Source organism: Zootoca vivipara, chromosome 7 (assembly GCF_963506605.1).
Source record: "Zootoca vivipara chromosome 7, rZooViv1.1, whole genome shotgun sequence".
Taxonomy (NCBI): domain Eukaryota; kingdom Metazoa; phylum Chordata; class Lepidosauria; order Squamata; family Lacertidae; genus Zootoca; species Zootoca vivipara.
In genome coordinates this window covers 82,616,069-82,631,626 of record NC_083282.1, presented here as the reverse complement: position 1 = coordinate 82,631,626, position 15,558 = coordinate 82,616,069, and the positions used below count along the sequence as shown (strand labels likewise).

The 15,558-nt window shown below is 44.4% G+C and overlaps 1 protein-coding gene across 2 annotated transcripts in view; it reads left to right on the top strand.

The window, feature by feature from the left end:
* Positions 1 to 13,976, top strand: part of PMEPA1 (prostate transmembrane protein, androgen induced 1) — an 86,336-nt gene extending 72,360 nt beyond the window's left edge. The window contains exons 3-4 of one of the 2 annotated variants that reach the window (XM_035121289.2): positions 5,057 to 5,110; positions 5,764 to 13,976. In XM_035121289.2, the coding sequence (XP_034977180.1) occupies positions 5,057 to 5,110; positions 5,764 to 6,312 (603 nt within the window). In that variant the 3' untranslated portion in view covers positions 6,313 to 13,976. Of the gene's footprint in view, positions 1 to 5,056; positions 5,111 to 5,760 lie in introns of both variants that reach the window. The other variant, XM_035121288.2, reaches the window with a different exon arrangement.
* Positions 13,977 to 15,558: the final 1,582 nt, after the last annotated feature.

Below are 15,558 nucleotides of genomic sequence, written 5' to 3'. Positions count from 1 at the left end.
GTCAACAGTGTGATGCAGCAGCTAAAAAAGCCAATGCAATTCTGGGCTGCATCAATAGAAGTATAGCATCTAGATCAAGGGAAGTAATAGTACCACTGTATTCTGCTCTGGTCAGACCTCACCTGGAGTACTGTGTCCAGTTCCGGGCACCACAGCTCAAGAAGGATACTGACAAGCTGGAACGTGTCCAGAAGAGGGCAACCAAAATGGTTAAAGGCCTGGAAACGATGCCTTATGAGGAACGGCTTAGGGAGCTGGGTATGTTTAGCCTGGAGAAGAGAAGGTTAAGGGGTGATATGATAGCCATGCTCAAATATATAAAAGGATGTCGTAAAGAGGAGGGAGAAAGGTTGTTTTCTGCTGCTCCAGAGAAGCGGACACAGAGCAATAGATTCAAACTACAAGAAAGAAGATTCCACCTAAACATTAGGAAGACCTTCCTGACAGTAGGAGCTGTCCGGCAGTGGAATTTGCTACCAAGGAGTGTGGTAGAGGTCTTTAAGCAGAGGATTGACAGCCATATGTCAAGAATGCTTTGATGGTGTTTCCTGCTTGGCAGGGGGTTGGACTGGATGGCTCTTGTGCTTGTGGTCTCTTCCAACTCTATCATTCTACTATATAAGAGTGGGGAACCTCTGGCCTCCCAAAATGTTGCTGGCCTCAACTCCCAGCCAGGGACTGTAGTCAACAGGTTCCCCATCTCCAACCTAACCGTTCTATGCAAATTACTTGGAGTGTGGCTAATTACTCAGAAGCAAGCCCCCACTGGCTTCAGTAGAATTTGCTGTCAGGTAAGGGTGCAGTAGACCTGCGACTTTAGAGACCAAGTGATGAACCAGGAAGTCCCCATTTCAGCTCTTGTCTCTGCCATGGAACTCACTGTGGAGATAACAGCACTACCCTGTCTTCTGAAGCGCTGCTGGAAATGCATATTAAGTGCTTTGGACTTGTGAAGCCTTTTCTCAATTCCAAGTTTCCTTATGCAACTGCTGCCCCTGACAAGGGAAGTTGCAATCTAGGTGGGTTGAGGTTTGCACCATCTTCTTTCTTTTTTTTAACTGGGAAATCTCACCACAAGGTTTTTTTAAAAAATGTGGATCTATAATTCTGATCACCTTGCCGACAAAGGTCCATATAGTTAAAGCTATGGTTTCCCCAGTAGTGATGTATGGAAGTGAGAGCTGGACCATAAAGAAGGCTGATCGCCAAAGAATTGATGCTTTTAAATTATGGTGCTGGAGGAGACTCTTGAGAGTCCCATGGACTGCTAGAAGATCAAACCTATCCATTCTTAAGGAAATCAGCCCTGAGTGCTCACTGGAAGGACAGGTCCTGAAGCTGAGGCTCCAATACTTTGGCCACCTCATGAGAAGAGAAGACTCCCTGGAAAAGTCCCTGATGTTGTGAAAGATGGAGGGCACAAGGAGAAGGGGACGACAGAGGACAAGATGGTTGGACAGTGTTCTCGAAGCTACCAACATGAGTCTGACCAAACTGTGGGAGGCAGGAGTGCCTGGCCTGCTCTGGTTCATGGGGTCACGAAGAGTCGGGCACGACTAAACAACTAAACAACAACAACCAATCTGCCATGGTTGTTTGTTCTTTAAATGAAACTTTTAAAGAAGCGAGCGAGCGACAACACAACAGAATAACATTTCCCTGAAAGCTTAACAATGCCCTTTTGATTTTTATCTCTGTTGCTACCATCTGGAGATGCATTTATACGTGTGCATCTAATTTTTCTTTAGTGTGGTTTTTGTGCTTTCTGACTAAGAAGTAGAGCGTAAGATGCAGGGGCACTCCAAAATACTAAACAAGTTCCCTAGCTACACACAGCAGCCTCCTGAAATATGGCCGGTTTATTAGTTATATCACCCAAATGGTGCAAGTCAATTAATATTCCATATGAAACCGGCATTGGTTATCTTTCACTCCAGAGTAGCCTCGCATCTTACGTGTGACATTTTTGAGACAAGATTTGCTATGAAAACGGAAGGAAGGGGGAACCATCTGGAGCAACATCTCATTTCCCTATAAATCGCTTCTGGCCTCCTCTTCTGGTTGCAGCATGCCTTGTCTACAGAGCTGGGAACAAAAATACAACGGTGCAGAGTGGATTTGTTAACCCCACGGGTTGAGGAGCCCCTTTCAGCTCAAGGGCTGCAAGCCCTGGGGCAGCAATCCTTTGCAGGCTGCATAGTAATGGAAGAGGAAGAGGAAGAGGAAGAAGAAGAAGAAGAGGAGGAGGAGGAGGAGGAGGAGGAGGAGTTTGGATTTGATATCCCGCTTTATCACAACCCGAAGGAGTCTCAAAGCGGCTAACATTCTCCTTTCCCTTCCTCCCCCACAACAAACCCTCTGTGAGGTGGGTGGGGCTGAGAGACTTCAGAGAAGTGTGACAAGCCTAAGATCACCCAGCAGCTGCATGTGGAGGAGCGGAGACGGGATCCCATTACGAATCTACCGCTCTTAACCACTACACCACACTGGTTGGTGCCACCAGAAACAAATGTGTGCAGAGCGATGGATCTGACTATAGTAGGCCATGCTAAAGGTTACACTGAAGCCCAAAGGTTCTTGAGCCACCTCCTGTGAATTTTACTTCTTCTGTTTCACCCATGCTTGCAGCCCCCTGTCAAAAAGGATCTTTATGAAAATAAATAAATAAATAATTTTATTTATACCCCTCCCTTCCCAGTCAAGAACGGGCTCAGAGCGGCTAACAACAAGAATATCAAAGCAAGCATAAAAGAAAGAATTCAGTTAAAATGCAGATTAAATACAATGTTAAAATTCAATTTTAAAATTAGGAATCTACAAGTGCAACCTCATTTAAATATCTGTAGGATAAAGCCTTAGGGGAGGGTAACACCGGGGTCAGACTGAGTCAGTCCAAAGGCCAAGCGGAACAGCTCCGTCTTGCAGGCCCTACGAAAAGATGACAACTCCCGCTGGGCCCTAGTCTCCTGAGAGAGAGCGTTCCATCAGATCGGGGCTAGTACTGAGAAGGCCCTGGTCCTTGTCGAGGCCAGTCTAACCACCTTGTGACTCGGCATCTCCAGTATGTTATTATTTGTGGACCTTAATGTCCTCTGTGGGGCATACCAGGAGAGGCGGTCCCATAGGTACGAGGGTCCTAAGCCGCATAAGGCTTTAAAGGTCAAAACCAGCACCTTAAACCTGACCCTGTACTCCACCGGGAGCCAGCGCAGCTGGTAAAGCACTGGATCAGGGCCGTCTCAAGCATGTCGGGCGCCGTGGTGCGGAGATCACTCCGGCGCCCCCGCCTTGGTGGACGGGCACCATGAGGCGCCCCCCTGCCAGCCCCGCGCCACCCAGCCTACCCCTAGAGCCGGCCCTGCACTGGATGAATGTGGTCTCGCGGTGAGGACCTCGTAATGAGTCTCACCGCGACATTCTGCACCCGCTGGAGTTTCTGGGTCAGTTTCAATATTGCATTGGGCTTTCTGGGCAACTTTCCCATCATCTTTAAGCTGAATTTGATAGTATTCCATGGCCTCTGCTTCCAAGCAGGCATCCCTCTCAAATCTGGTTTTTGTTTTGTTTTGTTTTTTGGCTGCTGCTGGCATTCCAAGGGGCAGCAAGCCAAAGCAAGGCGAATTTGGAATATAGTGTTACCTCGGTTTACAAACACAATTGGTTTTGGAAGTCCGTACTTAACCTGAAGCGAACTTAACCTGAAGCGAACTTTCCCATTGAAAGTAATGGAAAGTGGATTCATCCGTTCCAGACGGGTCCGCGGAGTCCTTAAACTGAACATACTCAAACCGAGGCATACTTAAACCGAGGTGTGACTGTAGATGGCTCAGCTAATAATTTAGAGGTGTCACCAGACAAGCTATAGTTCTCTCAACTTCTCTCCCCATGCAAACTCCTGCTACTTAAGATACTGCCTGGTGCTGGTTCATGGAGGTCCGTTTTTAGTCATGATCCTTTTGCAGCCCTATCTGGCGATGCTAAGGATGGATGGAACTTGGTACTACTCACAGTGTGCTCTTCCAGTGAGCTATGGTACTTTCCCCAATACAAGGGACATCTTATTTAATAGGAGGTTCTGCTCTTGCCTCCCAAGGCTGTTGTAAGCATCACTGACATAATGTACAAGATGCATTTTAAGCTTTGCCGCCTGCCACTGGAAGGCTGTGCCTCCTGTCTCTCAAGAAGAACACCCACTCTCAGCCTAACCTACCTCACAGGGATGTTGTGAGAATTAAATAGGGAAAGAGAAGCATACGGCAAAGGGGAGACCAACCTTGCCCTGTCAACTGACCACTGAAGAAGCAGCTGTTTTCTTCTTCCCTCCTCAGTCTTTTTCCTTTTGTATCATGCCTGTTAGATTGTGAGCAGGTTGTGAGCCAGCAGGTAGCAATTGTGATTTTTTTTGTAATAATAATGATTTGTTTCTTTTTTCTATTTCTTATTATTAAGTGTTTACATAATACATCACTAAGTACGTCATAAATTTTCATTCTGTGACTTCCCATTACCCTTCCTAAACCCCGCCCATCCAAGCTTCCTGAAACAGGCTGCCTTCAGATGTCTGTGAGAAGTTATATAGTTGTTTAACTCTTTGACATCTGCCGGGAGGGCATTCCACAGGGCAGGTGCAGCTACCAAAAAGCCCTTCTGTCTGGTTCCCTGTGGTTTCACTTTTCCAGGCCATATAACCTGGGTAGAGTTGGGTAGAGGGTAGTCCTGATAAGGTTGCAGGTTTGATCCCTGTACAGGACAGCTGCATATCCCTGCATTGCAGAGGGTTGGATTGGATGATCCTCAGGGTCCCTTTCAACTCCACAATTCTGTGATTCTAATGAGGGATGCTCCAGAAGGCCCTCAGAGCTGGGCCCCAGTGTCCAGGCTGAACGGTGGGGGTGGAGACGCTCCTTCAGATCATACATGTGCAGCTCTTAGAAACCGTTAGGCTCTTTGGAAGTTGCCGTTGTTACTAGCAATCGTTAATAAGTTTGAGCAGGGTGGGGGAGCAGCATTGCCCAATAGGAATTATCCAACCTTTTCCTGTTCTTTCCCATTTTAGGAAGGAAGCTTGTGGCCTTCAGAAAGCACAGTGTCGGGAAATGGAGTAACAGAGGTAAGTAGCATGGTGTCAGGGCTGGAGTCAGAGGCAAGTCACAGTTGCCAGTGAAATTCTCTTTATGCAAGGAAATGGCATACAGCTAGCTCAGCAACCCTTCCAATTCCCAACACCACTTTCTTGCAGTTGCCAAGACTGAAGGTCCCCCCCCTTTACCCTTTCTAAGGTTCCCCATTTCCCAGATGTTTCCCAAGCAGCCGCAAACTGTGTCTGTGCACCTCTGGTCTCTGTTCTGCCCGTCTTGTTACACATAATGTTCTTTGAGACCAGGGGAGAGGGGAGCTTGTCACAGTAGAAGAGGAAGTCCTTGGGTTCTGCAGCAGCCTCTTTATTTATCCCCTCTCCTCTGCTTCAGCCTCGGAGTCTGAACTGCTGCCTGTCACTGGCTCTCCCTGCTCACTAAACCCTGTTGCCCCTTCAGCGCCCAGCCCTCCTCCCAATCTTCTCCCTCTGATCTCTCCTCACTGTCCTACCACCAACCTCCTGACTCTGAACCTTCTTCCTCTGGGGGTTCCCCTGGGGCTTCCCACCACTCCTCTTCACCCAGCCTGTGCCCGAAACATGGTCAAAACTTAGCACAGAGGCCAGCTTTCGTGGGCTTGCACACGGAACGCGACGCTTACGCCCATCTCCCTTCTTGTTTCCAGCAGCAAGTCTACACACCGAGGCCTACGGACCGGCTTGCCGTCCCGTCCTTCTTGCAGAGGGACCGCTTCAACAGATTCCAGCCGACGTACCCTTACATGCAGCACGAGATCGACCTGCCACCCACCATCTCTCTGTCAGACGGGGAGGAGCCCCCGCCTTACCAGGGGCCGTGCACACTGCAGCTCCGAGACCCGGAGCAGCAAATGGAACTCAACAGGGAGTCTGTCCGGGCGCCTCCCAACCGAACCATCTTTGACAGCGACCTGATAGACAGCTCGGTGTACGGGGGCCCCCGGCCCCCCAGCAGCAACTCTGGCATCAGCGCCACCTGCTATGGGAGCAGCGGCCGGATGGAAGGGCCGCCCCCCACGTACAGTGAGGTGATCGGTCACTTCCCCGGCTCAACCTTTTACCAGCACCAACAGAACAGCGGCGGGGTGACCGCCATACTGGAGGGGGGCAGGCTCCACCCTTCATCGCAGTTCGGCAGCCTTGAGAGCACAACAGTGTGGAACAAAGAGAAAGAGAAGCAAAAAGGGCACCCCTTTTAAAAAAAGAGAAAGAGCGAGAGAAAGAGAATGATATTAAACACTCTGCACTTGTTACCCGGGGTGGGGTGGGGTGGGTTGGGGGGGGAGATATCGAGAGGCGGAGACGCTGTGTATGAAACGCAACGCCCTTCTCCATATAAATATTTACATGTTTATGTTTGGTCTCAATGCACAAGCCAACCAAGCTTGCAAAACATTTCTTTGTTGAGTTCTGTCTAGAAGGTTTTTTGTTTTTTGGGTATTTTTTTTGGGGGGGGGGGTATCTGTTCTGTTTTGTTTTTTAAAGAGAAAAATACCCAATCCTTTTTCTCTGCCTCCCCCCCCCCACCCCAGCCCCAGTTTTGTTTCTAGTTGAGCTGCGTGTGTCGGCGCTACAATATTTTTGTTGTTGTTGTTTATTTCACTTAACTTTAAAAGACAAAAATATTTGCACAAAAACATTTGTTTAAAGATCTGCAATATATATATAAATATAAATATAAATATATATTAAAAAAAATAAGAGAAACTGTATGTGTGTTGGGGAAGCAGGTATTTTTATATTAGAAGAGACTATTGACGAGGGGGAAAAGAAGAAGAAGAGTTTTTGTTGTGTTTTTTTCTGAACTAGAATTTTAAAAAAATGGCAATTTTTGTGAGGCAACTCAAAAGAGCATGTATTACATTGTAAAAAAAAGCGAAACAAAAAAACAAACAAAAAAAAGCAGGGGTTTAGAGTTATTTATATAAATGTTGAAATTTTGCACTATTTTTTAATATAAATGTGTCAGTGCTTGTGTTGGTCAAAAGCCTCTTATCACATCTGCTACAAAACTGTTAAGGGAAACATGTCTATAACAGGGCAATTCTGTATGCTTCTACTCAGAAGTAAGCTCCCCTGAGTCGAATGGGACTTACTCCCAGGTAAATGTGTATAGGGTTGCTGCGGAAGTGAGGACTAAAAAAGAGAAATTGAGGGAGGGAATGCCTGTAAAACTAAAGCCACAGACCAGTAAGGAACATCATGTGAAGACTGCATCTTGTACATTTTTCTATTTTCATATTTTTGCTCTCCAGAGTCACTCGGCCATGTCTCAAACCTGATCATCGCATCTATGACGCCTGGCTACAGGTGTCGTCAAGATACCTGACTGCAGAATGTACACGGAACTGTATCCGTTCTGAAGGGTGTTTAATGCATGTGTATAAACTACCCTCTTTCTTTTCTGGTATGGTATGATTTCGACTTAAAGATAAAAGTGGTCATTTATACATTCGTGTATGCACCTTTCGAAACTGTTCACAGTTTCCCTTCTTTTTGCACTCAGGTGTCTGTTCCCAGGGATGTTAAGTCAGCGCAAGATTCCACTCTTGTACATTCCCTTGGAAATAAAGACTTTAAAAAATAAATCAACAAATAAAATATTGACTGTGCATTTGTTTGGCCATTTATGGTTATTGGAAGCATGACAAAAATATATTTTTTTAAAAGCAAAGTTTGGAGCTTGCCCTGACAAAGAGTTAGCACTGCATGATTTCACAGTTGCCCTGGTACAAGATTTGTCTGGCTCTCATTGATTCGGAGATAGCTACGCATATTGTACAGGCCCTGCCAGCAGAATGCAGAACTATGGCCAAAATTTAAATGGTTGGGGAGCCCCTGCTTTGAGCAAAGCTAAGAAGAGCGCAGACATCGTGTTCTTTAAACAGAGTTTTGCAAAGCCAAGACCTCGAGAGAGCAATTTAAACAGCTCCTTCTACTGCTACCGTCTCACTAATTTCAGGATGACTATAAAAGCATAAGTGGTTGTTAAAATGCCTTCTTTTTAATGATCAGGTGGTGACTTCTAATTGTTGGGGTTATTTCCCCCGCCCCCCAAACCAGTCTGGCTCACCTTTGTCAGTTAAGGCGATAAAAGCAGGGTGATCCCGCAAACCTGCCTTATGGATCAGCTGTTTCTAATGCTCTGTAGAAGCCTGGTTTGGGACAGCTCCATTTCCCATAAATTTTTTTGAATAAACTCTTAAAAGAAGGTTGACCAGATGGGGAAGGATAAGGTCCCTGTGCACTTAATACTCGTGTAAATGAAGAGGAGGGCTGAGCAGGTGCAGTTTGCTCTGTCGGGACAAGAATATGGGTCCATTGACATCCCTTCTATTTGCACGAGTATTAACACTGCAAGAGTCTCGTCTTCCTTTGCTCCCAGTTTTTTGGGCCTGCAGAACTACCCACTCGCCCCAAGCCAAATGCCACTCCCCAGCTATGTGGTGAGCCAAGCGTATAAAAACTCTCAGCTGGTTTCCTCAACCACCACCACCGCCCTGGTGAAATCAAGCATTCATGTCTCGGGGACCGCATTCCTCTTGGTCCCTGTTGTGCAAAGTCTGCCGGAGCCTATGACTTGTGAAAGGGAAGCGTATGCAGTTCTGTTGAACCCATGTAATCAGTCTTGGGCATGGGTAGGCAAACTAAGGCCTGGGGGCCGGATCTGGCCCAATCTCCTTCTAAATCCGGCTGTGTCCTTTTATTTAAAATGCATCTCTGGGTTATTTGTGGGGCATAGGAATTCATTCCCCCCCCAAAAAAATAGTCTGGCCCCCCACAAGGTCTGAGGGACAGTGGACCGGCCCCCTGTTGAAAAAGGTTTGCTGACCACTGGTCTTGAGATTCAATCCATCCATGTGCGAGGGCACCCAACTTGGCAGGCCTTGCTCAGCTTCCTCTGGTCATTAACTCTCTTTTATTTATTCTAGCTAAAGAGGTTCTGATGGGGGGGACTTGGGGCTGGGGCTGGAGTGGGTCGTGGACAAATGTAGATGGAAACATGTTGACTCCTGTGATGTATTAAAGGCTAAAGAGTTGTTCTTAATGCATTAGAAGCGAAACCTTTACCTCTTCCGAAAGTTGGCCTTCGCTCAAAACATAACCATTGCAACATCCTTCTGTGTCGAGGTTCTGCTCGCTAATCCTCCTTCGAAACAGCTCATGTCACCATTATCTACTCTTTTCTTTTCTTTTTGAGTGTTGTCTAGTTCTCTTGTTTCATAAAGCATTTTGTCTTACAACACTATTGTTTACATTTTTTTATATATTGTATATAAAAAAGACCTGATCAGTTGCTTTAACCCTCATGGTGAATTTTGTATGTTGACTGTGCAAGAGAGTGAGAGTGAGAGACGTAAATTAAGGAGAGAAAGAGGAAGAAATAGATGCATGTATAAGGGAACGAAACGCTTTTTCCTGTCTTGTGCGTAGATTTTAATCTATTGCTGCAAAGGTTGCCAACTCTACGGAAACAAACCAGCCTGGCCCGTTCTTCTGTCTTTAACAGTAGCACGATGGTGAGAAATTAGCAAGTGGAGCTTCCCTCCCCACCCTCAACTCTACGGAGACACAAACACGATCGCCTGCTGGTGTGTGTGTGCATGCCATGTCTGTACAGACCGTGGAGGACAGGTTTAGCAGTGGCTATTAGGCACAACATGCAGTACGCTACTAAATATCAGTTGATAGGAAGGAGAGGACGGCTGCTTGTGGGATTCTTGGAGGCATCTTATTTGCTCACTTTGAGAAGCTGGACGAGGCGGAACAGGTTCTGCTCTTTTGGTCTCGTGTTTTTAGCTGCTGATAAAGGCACAGCTGCAATGGCCAGTTGAAAAGTTGGCAACCTTCATGCCTACACAGTTCCACCAGAGGGGGGGGATGCAAGAGCTCCATGTTGGAGTAATAGGGAATGGTTAGAAGAGGGAACTGTACCAAGCGACCATTTTTTATTTTATTTTTTACAAGGAGGTGTAATTTTGCTTTCTGCCAGATGCTAACTAGTAAGGTAACATAAATGAAAGATATAAAGGCAATAACTCTTGTTTTTATGCGACTTTTCTATTACTTGAAGAAGAAGAAAAAAGGGGGGAAGAAACAGCAATCCTGCAGCCAGCCAGAGAACAGTTTTAAAAGTTCTGACCATTTGCAACACTATTTATATATATTTTAAAGAGGACAATAGAGACAACTAAGAGATGAACTTGAAGTTTTCACCATTTTAAAGGAATTTTTGTGCTATTTTTTGTTTTTGCCTAGTGATAGGTTCCTGGACCTTTATTATTATTATTATTATTATTATTATTATTATTATTATTCACAGCATCGTAACCTGCCTTTCCCACCCATAGCTCCTTGACGATAGCTTTACGGCACCTGCAATTTACCTTTTTTTTAAAAAAAAGGTGAACTAAAAGGAATAAATACCGCTTCCTACGAAAGGTACAAAGTATATGAATTTATAGAAGTTCTTTTTGAAAAAAAAAGAGTATCTTTCCTTTATGTAACATGTCTATTTAGTGCCTTATTAAAAAGAAACAGTAAAACCTCCCTTTCTGAAGAAATAAATTAGAAAAGGGGGTGAGGGAGGAATCCAATCATTGCTAGTGATAGGAAACTTCCAGGGTTTGGTCACGCTTCCCTTTTTTAAGATCCCTGGTTTCCCTAATTACTTCTTTGGGGGTTTTTTTCTGAAAGGGGGGGGGTACCACTTCTTTGAACTTGTACCCATGACACCCCCCTAGACCGAGTCTGATGTGCCTAGCTGCTTAAGGTGCTCCCTCCTGTCTTCTGCCACCTCTTCTTGGGACTGTTTGTGAGGTAACTTGAAATACATTGTATGCACGTATCCTACTCCAGTAGGTATTGAAACTGTGGTGGATATTGCAAATCGAGAATACCAACCAAAAGACGAAACTGATATATATATATATATATATATATATATATATATATATATATATATATATATCTGCCACCCTCTTGAGCCAAAACGAGTGACTCGTAACGGTCTGTGTTTTTTAATTGTTTGTTGGTCGTTGTCATCATTTTTCTTCTCCGTTCTATGGTCTTAACTAGTGTGTTTGCTACAGAAAGAAAGAAAGAGAGAGAGAGAGATGACGAAACGAAAATGATAATAATAATGCTTACCTCAGTAGCTTTTGGGTGAATGTGCATCACATATCTGAAAACTCTTGCTGTCGTTGCAAAACCATCACCGGGGTTGGTGGTTGTTAAACGTCCTCAGAGTGCCTTGTATAAAATGGGAGGAGTCTGCTATCCTAGGGGGTGCAGTGGTGGGTAGCGGGGCAGGAGACCCACTGCTGACCTCCGCCTTCACCTGCTTGGCTCTTGCTGCTGTTACTCCTTGCCGCGTAATTGTCCTACACCTGACCATTTCTAAGTAGGAGCAGTAGGGATGAGTTGCAGTTCCCTCTCCCTCCGAGCTGCCGGGAAGGAAGAAGGCAAACTGGGTCAGCAGGTGACATTGGTGAGGAGGAGGCCCCTGTTGGGGGAGGCCCACTGCCCCAAATCCCCTGTTCTGCCCCAAACAAACAAAGCAAACAAAAACCCCTAGAGCCGGCACTGGGCTGCCAACTTTGTTCCTGGCTTTGCTCCTCTGCTTTTAACAAAAGGCTGGTGTGCATCCACAAAGGAAGAGGCCTTTGATTCGGAGACAGACTGGATGGTCAGTGCTCCACCCTCTTTCCTGGCCTTTGTTAACTCGGCACAACACTTCTGCCCTCTTGTCCACTCTCAACCCTCTTTCCATGAGAGTCTCTGCCTGACCAAAATAGGTGTGTGTGTGTGTGTGTGTGTGTGTGTGTGTGTGTTTGTGTAATGCCATCATCCCTCTTAAGCTTTGCTAATCAACTTGTTGAATGGCCAGTTGTAGTTATCAAAGATAGTGTTGGTCTAAGCAGGAGCCACCGTGAGAACTCCCTTTAACACAATGGCTCTGGTGGAGAGTGGTTTGATTCCTCCCCATTCCTGCTGCTTAATACCAGCAAAGGAAAACGATATCCCGTTTGCCCTTTGTTGGCATTAAGATGCAGGCGGATGTGTGCTTAATACATGGTGGACATCAATGATTTTGACAACTCACCAACTTACCGGTAGATCTAATGTTGCCACCTTTTACCTACCAGGGCTCCTGTGCCTTTTCAGCCTGGGTGGAAGGCAGAAAGACCGCAAGCAAATGTTTTCCCTTGATAGCACTTCCATCCCGGGGGAAAGGTGTGCTTGTTGAGCTTCTGACAGACATGAAGTTGTTTCAGGACCAGGAGCCCCGCTAGGAGGAAAAAGTGGCAACCTTAAGTGAATTGTGCCAATAGGAACTCGGATACTAACCTGGACTGATCAAGGAGTCATTCCACCGTTGGGGTTTCTCAGGTAGCTTGTTCACACTTGCTTAAGTGTTTGCAGTGAGAAATATGTCCCCCCTTATAATTCCCCCCAATAATAGTTTTGCAATCAGATCTGCGGCATGTGTACACTGTCATGCTGGCTGTTTAAATGAGCCAACTTCTTAGATGGTTTCTAAATGGCAAACCATTTGCCAGTTTTACAGAAATTCTGCTGGGAATCTTGCTAGCATTGATGACACAGACATACACTTGTGCACAGGGGGTTGTATGTAGTCAGTATTAATCATAATTCCATTCTTGCCCCCATAACTCAATGGGAGATCTGTGGGCCTTCATAAAAACAGACAGACCTTCATTGATAAAAAAAAATAGATGGAAGGACAGACCTTCCTTGATGAATGCTATGTTTTGCGCCTGACTAAATGAGTGAAGAAATGAGCCCTAGAAAAGACCCCCTTAAAAAACAAAAATTATGGGAAGAAAACAAGGCAACACTTATAGTTCACAAACTCCTTTCTAACTGCTAGAAGTGTGAAGAGCCAGTAGATCTGGAGCTTCTTTTTGTGTTGTAGGCTACTTTTACAGTAGAGCAAAGAGAATTCTTAAACACCAGTTCCACCAAAATATTATGAATGCGTATTTGAAAATAATAACGGCAGGTTGCAATTGGTTCTAAGTAGTCAAGTTTCTTTTTCATGATTCTTGCTTTCAACTCTTGTAAGCGTTGGGTTTAGAAATCTGATCCACAATTCACTTAAAAATAAGGATGGTCATAGGTAAGAATAATAATAATTTTTAAAAAAGCATTATTGTTCTGAGAATATTGTTCTTTCTTTTTAGTACACCTGAATCTCTCTTCAAAATTGCACTAAATGCTATGTTTAACGGAAAGAAAAAGCTCACCCTTTTTTCTCTCCTGAGTTGAATTAAAGAAGCCAGAAGTGTAGCATAAATATACTAGCCAAGAACAGACTTAATTTGTATTCTCTTGTATGATCTGTGTGGCACTCAGATATATATAGACCTATACTTCTCCCGTGTACTACACAAAACAAAAGGGGTTGGAGAGAAAAAAACAAAAAATTCCATAAACTGCTTTTTTCAATTATTTGCTGTAATATAGAAGCTCATGAAGGACTACATTAAAAGTCCTAATTTGCCTGCCTTATAGTCACATTTCATTGTATTTTAATATTTTCTTCAATTTCCAGTTGGATTGCTTTTGGCTTTGGAGTTTGTTATAGGCAGTCCTGTATCCTGAATTTTTTTTTTGTTCAGATTTTTTAAAAAAACTTATGTAAACTATAGACAGCACATGCAATGCAGTACTTATCTATATTTTGCTGTTTTAGTATGAATATGTACTCTGATGCCAATTTCCACAACTCCGTTGTAAAATGCTTCTTGTGTAACAGTAACCGATGGTGGCAATGATATGTCATTCTATTCTTTAAAAGCTGCAATACTTAAAACAATAAATTTTACAATACTTTGGATTGCTTGTTTTCACCTTTTTGCTTTGTTTAACACAAATATATCATGTCTTGGAAACGCAACACTCAGATTTTGAAAAAGATTTTGAAAAAGGAAGGGGAAAACCCTCTGTTTTGGGTCTTTGCATTCATTTTTTTAAAAAAGCAAAGCCTATGACAAACTGTGTGGGTTTTTCTTCTTCAAGTAAACTAATCTCAGTCCTGGAATATTTGTGTATGTGTGTGTGCGCTTTTGCACGCGCATGCAAATGAAGTATTTATTTTCTTTTGAACAAAAGAAATATTCCTAATTTGCGTTATTGCACCAAATGTATACATGTCACAACCCTGCCTCAAATAACTGTTTCGGATTGACTGAAGTCCTAAGCACAGATCACCTGAGACTTTCTTTTCCTCTCTGAAGCTGTGGTCGAATTGCAGTGATCACATTAAAATTATGTTTGAAAAACTCAACTGTTTGCAGGGTTTTCTTGAATGTCCTTTTGGATTTTCTCAGACCTCCTGGACATGCCTCCCGCTCTATATGCATACTGTTCACACTGAGTAGTTCTAGGGACAGTGCTGAAATACAGTACCTAAGATAGGCCCCAGAGACCTGCCTTGTGCATCTGCAGTAGGTATGACTGGGCCGGTGGGAAAATGAGACGGCCTTTTTAGTGGTGGCTCCCTTCTTCATAAGCTTCATTTGGTTCCCTTTCTCTTAGGTTTCTTTCAATCTTTCTTTGATGGTTGGTATGGTCTTAAACATGCACCCCCAAACTGCAGCCTTCCAGATGTTTTGGCCTACAACTCCCATGATCCCTAGCTAACAGGACCAGTGGTCAGGGATGATGGGAATTGTAGTCCAAAACATCTGGAGGGCCGAAGTTTGGGGATGCCTGGTCTTAAACTTCTTTCACTGTTAGCATAATAGTAGCAGATGATGCATAGCTTGAATGTAATTACAATATAGGCTGTTTTTGTTTTGTTTTTGTACTGCTTTCAAACATGTATAAAGTGCTCATGGTTTTAACGACTGGATTGGTAATGTTTAATTTTATTACTGTTTTTGAGCCACTGATGGTTGTAGCCAATGTTAGTTCTACTCAGGAGTAGAACCATTTAAAATTAATGGGCATGACTTTCTTGGGTCCATTAATTTGAGTGGATCTACTCTCAGTTGAACTTGCTTGGATACAGCCCTTAGAAAGTATTTTGGTCCCAAAAAGCAAGATGAAAAATTACTTACATTTTAAAAATAAATAAAACGTTTAGGGGGAGAGGGCATTGGAGATTTGTGGAAGTACTTAGAGTAGATCTGTGGCTTGCCATAAAAAGGTAAAGGTACCCCTGACCGTTAGGTCCAGTTGCGGACGACTTTGGGGTTGGGCGCTCATCTCGCTTTACTGGCCGAGGGAGCTGGCGTTTGTCCACAGACAACTTCCAGGTCATGTGACCAGCATGACCAAGCCGCTTCTGGCAAACCAGAGCAGTGCACAGAAACACCGTTTACCTTACCTTACCTATTTATCTACTTGCACTTTGATGTGCTTTCGAACTGCTAGGTGGGCAGGAGCTGGGACTGATCAACAGGAGCTCACCCTGT